This window comes from Electrona antarctica (genome assembly GCF_951216825.1).
Source record: "Electrona antarctica genome assembly, contig: scaffold_503, whole genome shotgun sequence".
NCBI classification, from domain to species: Eukaryota; Metazoa; Chordata; class Actinopteri; order Myctophiformes; family Myctophidae; genus Electrona; species Electrona antarctica.
In genome coordinates, this window is record NW_027638567.1 from 42,033 (window position 1) to 51,651 (window position 9,619).

The window sequence follows — 9,619 nt, forward strand, 5'->3', positions numbered from 1 at the left end:
TTGGGGGAGGGGGGGGGGTTCGTTGGGTTTTTAGTCATCAGATAAACCGCCGTCTGTTAAACACAGGCTGTGTTCCACCGCCCCCGCCCGCCCGGGACGCGCCGTACTGTTCCCGCGAACACAACGCGACCACTGGGCAGCTTTTCGCGGGTAAGTAACATTCGCGGCAGTTGTGTGTGTTGTGTGTTCATTATTTCCCCGCGCCCGCCACAGACAGGACAGATTTATAGGAGATAATCTGACAAAACAACACCTTATAATTAGACATTAGATCATATAAAGAGACTTCCCGCCACGGACAGACAGGAGGACATCATAGAAGAGACATCCTGACAGAATAGCATAATTTATTAAAGTAGATATCGCTCCATTCCTCCATCATGTCCAGCGTGTATGAGTCTCCTAAGACCAGGGTCAACTCCTCCATGCTCAACCAGTACACCAACAAGCCTGTGTCCTTCATAGGACGAGTGGACAAGGTGAGACGATTAACATGGTCTGTGTGTGTGTGTGTGTGTGTGTGTGTGTGTGTGTGTGTGTGTGTGTGTGTTCGTGTTCGATCTTATGTCTCCCTTAGTGTAGGACAGACCCTCATTTCCAATATGTTTTAGGAGTCCCACGAATTGAGACCCTGTCTGTCCCACATTGTGACTGACAGGCATCAGTGTTCACATTGAGACCCTGTCTGTCCCACATTGTGACTGACAGGCATCAGTGTTCACATTGAGACTGTGACTGACAGGCATCAGTGTTCACATTGAGACCCTGTCTGTCCCACATTGTGACTGACAGGCATCAGTGTTCACATTGAGACCCTGTCTGTCCCACATTGTGACTGACAGGCATCAGTGTTCACATTGAGACTGTGACTGACAGGCATCAGTGTTCAAATTGAGACCTTGTCTGTCCCACATTGTGACTGACCGGCATCAGTGTTCAAATTGAGACCCTGTCTGTCCCACATTGTGACTGACAGGCATCAGTGTTCACATTGAGACCCTGTCTGTCCCACATTGTGACTGACAGGCATCAGTGTTCAAATTGAGACCCTGTCTGTCCCACATTGTGACTGACAGGCATCAGTGTTCAAATTGAGACCCTGTCTGTCCCACATTGTGACTGACCGGCATCAATGTTCAAATTGAGACCCTGTCTGTCCCACATTGTGACTGACAGGCATCAGAGTTCACAATGAGACCCTGTCTGTCCCACATTGTGACTGACAGGCATCAGAGTTCACAATGAGACCCTGTCTGTCCCACATTTAGCCAGTCTCCGGACCCCCCGGGTTGAGCTCCTTTGGACCCTACGTAAAGTCATCAAAATGTCAGAAACTTTAACGTAGGGTTCCGAAAGGAGCTATCCCACATTGTGACTGACAGGCATCAGAGTTCACAATGAGACCCTGTCTGTCCCACATTGTGACTGACAGGCATCAGTGTTCAAATTGACTGAGCTACAGTACCATGTCAGATATTAAAATATCCTCTAGTCCAGCGGTTCCCAAACCTCTTTGACCATGCACCCCCTGTTACCTCCTGACCTAGCTGATGCACCCTGTTACCTCCTGACCTAGCTGATGCACCCTGTTACCTCCCGACCTAGCTGATGCACCCCGTTACCTCCCGACCTAGCTGATGCACCCCCCACATGGAAATATAAATTGTGTAAGCTATATAGAGACATATATTTCCTTTTTGTCCACATATATGAACCTGAATATGGCATAATATATGCAGCATAGGCTATATTCTGCAATATTTGCCATATATTGGCATAATGTTAATATATTTAAAATAAACCCATAGCACAACTATTAGACTTTTCATGTTGCACACCCCCTAGTCCCCCCATGTCAGATGGGGGTCATGTTGCACACCCCCTAGTCCCCCCATGTCAGATGGGGGTCATGTTGCACACCCCCTAGTCCCCCCATGTCAGATGGGGGTCATGTTGCACACCCCCTAGTCCCCCCATGTCAGATGGGGGTCATGTTGCACACCCCCTAGTCCCCCCATGTCAGATGGGGGTCATGTTGCACACCCCCTAGTCCCCCCATGTCAGATGGGGGTCATGTTGCACACCCCCTAGTCCCCCCATGTCAGATGGGGGTCATGTTGCACACCCCCTAGTCCCCCCATGTCAGATGGGGGTCATGTTGCACACCCCCTAGTCCCCCCATGTCAGATGGGGGTCATGTTGCACACCCCCTAGTCCCCCCATGTCAGATGGGGGTCATGTTGCACACCCCCTAGTCCCCCCATGTCAGATGGGGGTCATGTTGCACACCCCCTAGTCCCCCCATGTCAGATGCCACCCCCTAGTCCCCCCATGTCAGATGCCACCCCCTAGTCCCCCCATGTCAGATGCCACCCCCTAGTCCCCCCCATGTCAGATGCCACCCCCTAGTCCCCCCATGTCAGATGCCACCCCCTAGTCCCCCCATGTCAGATGCCACCCCCTAGTCCCCCCATGTCAGATGCCACCCCCTAGTCCCCCCATGTCAGATGCCACCCCCTAGTCCCCCCATGTCAGATGCCACCCGTGACCAAAATTAGCATTTTAAAACGACAATGTGAGACACTGAATCACTAATAGTTGGGCTGGTGTTGTTTTGTGTTGATGTGTTGTTGTCATGTTGTGATGTGATGTGATGTCATGATGTGATGTCATGTGGTTGTCTGCAGGTCCATCCAAGCGGTAAAACCTTCACTCTGTCGGATGGAGAAGGGAAGGTCGCTGTGGTCGAACTCAACCAACCTGTGAGTGGAATGACTGAATGAATGACACCATTTTAATGTAATAATCACGTCCGTCATTATGGTGTTACCGCTTTGGCGTTTCATCTCAGAAGTGCAGTACAGTACAGTACAGTACAGTACAGTACAGCACAGTACAGTACAGTACAGGCCTTGGTGTCCCTCATAAATGCCCACTTATGAACACTACGTCATTCTATAAATATAAGTCAGACTGAGATAATACATTTATCTAGGGATGCTCCGATGAGGATGAGTTTGTTTTTTGGACCGGGGGGGGGGGGGGATATTATACTGTGGATATATATACTGTGTTGACATTTATACCACTCTAAATGATATTATACTGTGTTGACATTTATACCACTCTAAATGATATTATACTGTGAGTGTGTTGACATTTATACCACTCTAAATGATATTATACTGTGTTGACATTTATACCACTCTAAATGATATTATACTGTGTTGACATTTATACTACTCTAAATGATATTATACTGTGTTGACATTTATACCACTCTAAATGATATTATACTGTGTTGACATTTATACCACTCTAAATGATATTATACTGTGTTGACATTTATACAACTCTAAATTATATTATACTGTGTTGACATTTATACAACTCTAAATGATATTATACTGTGTTGACATTTATACAACTCTAAATGATATTATACTGTGTTGACATTTATACAACTCTAAATGATATTATACTGTGTTGACATTTATACCACTCTAAATGATATTATACTGTGTTGACATTTATACCACTCTAAATTATATTATACTGTGTTGACATTTATACAACTCTAAATGATATTATACTGTGTTGACATTTATACAACTCTAAATTATATTATACTGTGTTGACATTTATACCACTCTAAATGATATTATACTGTGTTGACATTTATACAACTCTAAATTATATTATACTGTGTTGACATTTATACAACTCTAAATGATATTATACTGTGTTGACATTTATACCACTCTAAATTATATTATACTGTGTTGACATTTATACAACTCTAAATGATATTATACTGTGTTGACATTTATACAACTCTAAATTATATTATACTGTGTTGACATTTATACCACTCTAAATTATATTATACTGTGTTGACATTTATACCACTCTAAATTATATTATACTGTGTTGACATTCATACCACTCTAAATTATATTATACTGTGTTGACATTTATACCACTCTAAATTATATTATACTGTGTTGACATTTATACCACTCTAAATTATATTATACTGTGTTGACATTTATACCACTCTAAATTATATTATACTGTGTTGACATTTATACAACTCTAAATGATATTATACTGTGTTGACATTTATACAACTCTAAATGATATTATACTGTGTTGACATTTATACCACTCTAAATGATATTATACTGTGTTGACATTTATACCACTCTAAATGATATTATACTGTGTTGACATTTATACAACTCTAAATTATATTATACTGTGTTGACATTTATACCACTCTAAATGATATTATACTGTGTTGACATTTATACAACTAAATTATATTATACTGTTGACATTTATACAACTCTAAATTATATTATAGTTTCCAACAGCTGGAAGAGGAGCTGAGCGGGCGGTGGAGGTGATAGGGATGTTTTATATATTTTAATATGTTTCCTACAGCTGGAAGAGGAGCTGAGCGGGCGGTGGAGGTGATAGGGATGTTTTATATATTTTAATATGTTTCCTACAGCTGGAAGAGGAGCTGAGCGGGCGGTGGAGGTGATAGGGATGTTTTATATATTTTAATATGTTTTCCTACAGCTGGAAGAGGAGCTGAGCGGGGCGGTGGAGGTGATAGGGATGTTTTATATATTTTAATATGTTTTCCAACAGCTGGAAGAGGAGCTGAGCGGGCGGTGGAGGTGATAGGGATGTTTTATATATTTTAATATGTTTTCCTACAGCTGGAAGAGGAGCTGAGCGGGCGGTGGAGGTGATAGGGATGTTTTATATATTTTAATATGTTTCCTACAGCTGGACGAGGAGCTGAGCTGGGCGGTGGAGGTGATAGGGATGTTTTATATATTTTAATATGTTTTCCAACAGCTGGAAGAGGAGCTGAGCGGGGCAGTGGAGGTGATAGGGATGGTGTCCAACAAGGGGACCATCATGGCCACCGCCTACACTGTGCTGAGAGAGGACAAGGGCATCACTTTTGGTACGTTTATCAACCCATTGAAGAATGAGGCCGATTCTAAAGGTCGTCTAAATCCTGACCGTTTTCTGAAAAACCTCATGTTTCTGAGGGGCGATTCACAGTCACACTATGGTCCCGGGTGCGCACTCGGGACCACTTGGCAGATGTTGTGGTAGTGTGTGAACCACTCGGGACCACTTGGCAGATGTTGTGGTAGTGTGTGAACCACTCGGGACCACTTGGCAGATGTTGTGGTAGTGTGAATGATGCGTACCGTTCCCGGGAGCGGATGCCCAACCGTCCCCGAGACCGCATGGGGGGCGGATCTCTGGAACGTTGAAGTGTATTCAGATACGGATCTCTGGACCGTTGAAGTGTATTCAGATACGGATCTCTGGACCGTTGAAGTGTATTCACATACGGATCGTTCCAATGTGAATGCATGCGTACCTAAAGAAGGAAGTGGACTGTTTTTTTTTTTAGAACGTGACATGATCTCTAGTCGACGAGCCAAGCGCCAACAAAAAAAAACACAGACGCTGCACGAAGCGTAACACCAGCTCATTTCTCAACGCCGCCCGTCTCCTGTTGAATCTGCTATACACGCAGCACCGCAGTACGCGCTGATCTTGGACTACACGTGGCTCTTGGGCTTTGCTTGGCATAGTTTCCAAAGTAAAACAAAATAATAATAATAATGCTAAAGTAGAATCCATTAAACTAATATCAAACACGACACTGGAGCACAGAACTGACTGACACAGTGAATAGCAGGCAGGCTGACAGTGAAGTAGTATAACGGCAAAGAGCCAAAAGAGGCAATGCAATACAGTGTGTCTGGATTTATTGGAGACAATGTCGCAGAGTTGATGGTCATTGTCCGTGCGCACCAGCCATCAAGCACACCGCCATATGGAGGATCAAAGTGTGTTATGCAAGTGTACCCGGGTGCGCTGTTGAATCTCGGGCAATGTGAATCATGGCCATCGGGGACCAGGCAACCGTATTCGGAAACGGTTCCAATGAAACGGATTCAGTCCCTCTCAGTGTGAATTGCCTATATGTTTCTATATCAGTGGTGCTCAAACTGTTTCATGTCAAGGAGCCCCAGAATAATATTATGTAATTGGCCGCCGACCCCCATCTGAAAATATGTAGTTCCAGGGACCCACCCCCACCCCCAGAAGCAAATATTTGAGTTAAAAACGTTCGCTGTGAAATTATATATATATATATTCAAAGATTTGCACATTTTCACGATTTTTCCAAAAGGTTGCAGATCTACAAGCTCGTAGCGCGGCACTCTGTGGTGCGCGATGAGCTTGTAGATCTGCTATTTTTCAATAGCTAAAGTATAACATCCACTCCACATTGATCCACCAATACCCTCCATTGACTCCACATTGATCCACCAATACCCTCCATTGACTCCACATTGATCCACCAATACCCTCCATTGACTCCACATTGATCCACCAATACCCTCCCTTGACTCCACATTGATCCACCAATACCCTCCATTGACTCCACATTGATCCACCAATACCCTCCCTTGACTCCACATTGATCCACCAATACCCTCCATTGACTCCACATTGATCCACCAATACCCTCCCTTGACTCCACATTGATCCACCAATACCCTCCATTGACTCCACATTGATCCACCAATACCCTCCATTGACTCCACATTGATCCACCAATACCCTCCATTGACTCCACATTGATCCACCAATACCCTCCATTGACTCCACATTGATCCACCAATACCCTCCATTGACTCCACATTGATCCACCAATACCCTCCCTTGACTCCACATTGATCCACCAATACCCTCCATTGACTCCACATTGATCCACCAATACCCTCCATTGACTCCACATTGATCCACCAATACCCTCCATTGACTCCACATTGATCCAAATTGCATTTGCGATCTGCTTGTATTAAACAGCGTTAAACTCCCCAACATTGCAGCTGTGGGGAAAACCTCTTTCAATCTGCAAAGCGTTGGTTTCATAAAAATCCCCCGTAGACATGTTATGAACTTTCTGTCAAGGAATTATGTGCAGGTGATTCTTTTTCTAAGTGCTGGAATTTGGAAGCGCTCGTCGTAAGTCACTGGACGGCCCTGCTTACCACCTGGAATTTGCACATAATGCAGGAGGCAGCAGCACGACCCGTTAATAAAAAACGAGTGCTTCCAAACTCCAACACTTAGAAAAAAATGATCACGGCACAGAATTTCTTAGCAGAAAGTAGCATCATAACGTGTCTACGGTGGAGTTTTATGAAACCAACACTTTGAAAGACGGTAATTCAAGCTTTTCGTACAGCGGCAATGTTTGAGTTTAATTCTGTTTAATCCATTTAGGCCTGACGTTGAAATTTAAGAAATGTTTTCTAAATCATGACAATTGTCTGAAAAAACTCGTGTTTCTATATCAGTGGTTCTCAATATTTAATCTCAAGGACCCCAAAAAATATATGTAATTGTCAGCTGACCCCCATCTGAAAATATGTTGTTCCAGAAGCAAATATTTGAGTTAAAAACGTTATGCTCTGAAAGAATATATATTCAAAGATTTGCGACACATTTTCATGATTTTTCAAAAATAGCAGACCTACAAGCTCGTAGCGTGGCACTCGGTTCCGCGCTAGATCTGCTATTTTTCAATAGCTAAAGTATAACATAATGCTTTTAAACACCAAAAAGGGTTCCCGCCCCAAAATGGGATAAGAGATGTGTGCCGTGAGCGAGGGGCGGTGCACGCAAGATATGTTTTCTTTCATATATTTCCTTTGACCCCCCTGGCTGTTAGTAGAGGCAAAAATCACCCATGGGTCGTCTCATGGAAGAAAACATTAGAGTTTGTAGATCGGCTATTTTTGGACGATTGTTTTAAATTATTTCTTTGGTAACTTTTGATCTAAAATGCATGTTGTTTTTCCCTCTGCTTTGCAGATCTGGAGCTGTACAACGAAGCGCTCAAAGTCATCCACGACTTCCCTCAACATTATCCCTTTGAAATGCCCTCCAGCAGCTAATGACCCTGGAGAAGCCCTTCTGTTGTTCCCTCTGACCCTGGAGAAACCCTTCCGTTGTTCCCGCTGACCCTGGAGAAGCCCTTCTGTTGTTCCCTCTGACCCTGGAAAAACCCTTCTGTTGTTCCCTCACCCTCCAGCAGCTACTGACCCTGGAGAAGCCCTTCTGTTGTTCCCTCTGACCCTGGAGAAACCCTTCCGTTGTTCCCTCTGACCCTGGAGAAACCCTTCCGTTGTTCCCTCTGACCCTGGAGAAACCCTTCCGTTGTTCCCGCTGACCCTGGAAAAACCCTTACGTTGTTCCCTCTGACCCTGGAAAAACCCTTACGTTGTTCCCTCTGACCCTGGAAAAACCCTTACGTTGTTCCCTCTGACCCTGGAAAAACCCTTCCGTTGTTCCCTCTGACCCTGGAAAAACCCTTACGTTGTTCCCTCTGACCCTGGAAAAACCCTTCTGTTGTTCCCTCACCCTCCAGCAGCTACTGACCCTGGAGAAACCCTTCCGTTATTCCCTGATGTTGTTTAGTTGTCTCTGATTTCACATTTATTTTGTTATTAGAAAACGTTGTAAAAAAACTATTTGTACAAAGATTGCGTGTCTTTCTAATAAATATAATCAGGTTGTTTTTGTTGGCACAGCATCTGACTCTGGTGGTGCCTTCCTTGGCCTCAAAACATTTTAGGCATTTATCAGACGCTCTTAATCCAGAGTGATTTACAGTAAGCAAGAACAACACATGGTGATACATCACATACATAGAGACAGAACAACACATGGTGATACATCACATACATAGAGACAGAACAACACAAGGTGATCCATCACATACATAGAGACAGAACAACACATGGTGATACATCACATACATAGAGACAGAACAACACAAGGTGATCCATCACATACATAGAGACAGAACAACACATGGTGATACATCACATACATAGAGACAGAACAACACAAGGTGATCCATCACATACATAGAGACAGAACAACACATGGTGATACATCACATACATAGAGACAGAACAACACAAGGTGATACATCACATACATAGAAATAGTCATCAAGAATCATAAGAAACTCCCCCCTGTCAGGTGTAAAGGAGCGACTTGGACACTCAGGCATGAAGGAAGCATGAGTTCAAGTCTGTTGCTCTCCCCAGGTTGGCGGAGGGTGTGTAGAGCCCAGGATCACATTAGATAATTGACACGGGTGAAAAATGGGTTACAAAATTGTGGGATAAAAATTATTAAGTAAAAAAAAAAGAAAAGAATCATAAGCAAGCTAAGAACCTAACATAACAGTAGAATATCTGTATAATGAAACTGAGTCTACACTATAGAGTGCAGTATGTCTGCATAACATGATATCTAAATAACATAAGTTTAGTCTTTGCATACGCCTGTAAGGTCGTTGAGGTTCATGTAAGTGCTACGGGGCTCAACCTTTTTCATGTCAAGGACCCCCAGAATTATTTCTATTGGGCTACGGACCCCCATCTCAAAATATGTTGTTCCAGGGACCCTCCAGAAGCAAATATTTTAGTTAAAAATGTCCGCTCTGAAATATATATTCAAAGATTTGCACCACATTTTCACGACTTTTCAA

The 9,619-nt window shown here is 43.5% G+C and overlaps 1 protein-coding gene across 2 annotated transcripts; it reads left to right on the forward strand.

Moving 5' to 3' along the window:
• Window positions 1-137: 137 nt before the first annotated feature.
• On the forward strand, window positions 138-8,648 carry rpa3 (replication protein A3). Of its 2 annotated transcripts, XM_079530841.1 has the most exons (5): window positions 138-479; window positions 2,688-2,762; window positions 4,588-4,617; window positions 4,903-4,984; window positions 7,930-8,648. In XM_079530841.1, exons 1-5 carry the CDS (start codon window positions 381-383, stop codon window positions 8,010-8,012), a joined length of 369 nt encoding a protein of 122 aa, XP_079386967.1. In that variant the 5' UTR covers window positions 138-380; the 3' UTR covers window positions 8,013-8,648. The 2 variants fall into 2 exon arrangements, with proteins under 2 accessions (XP_079386967.1, XP_079386966.1); XM_079530840.1 differs by lacking the exon at window positions 4,588-4,617 and having other exon boundaries at window positions 141-479; window positions 4,873-4,984.
• The last annotated feature ends 971 nt before the right edge of the window (window positions 8,649-9,619 follow it).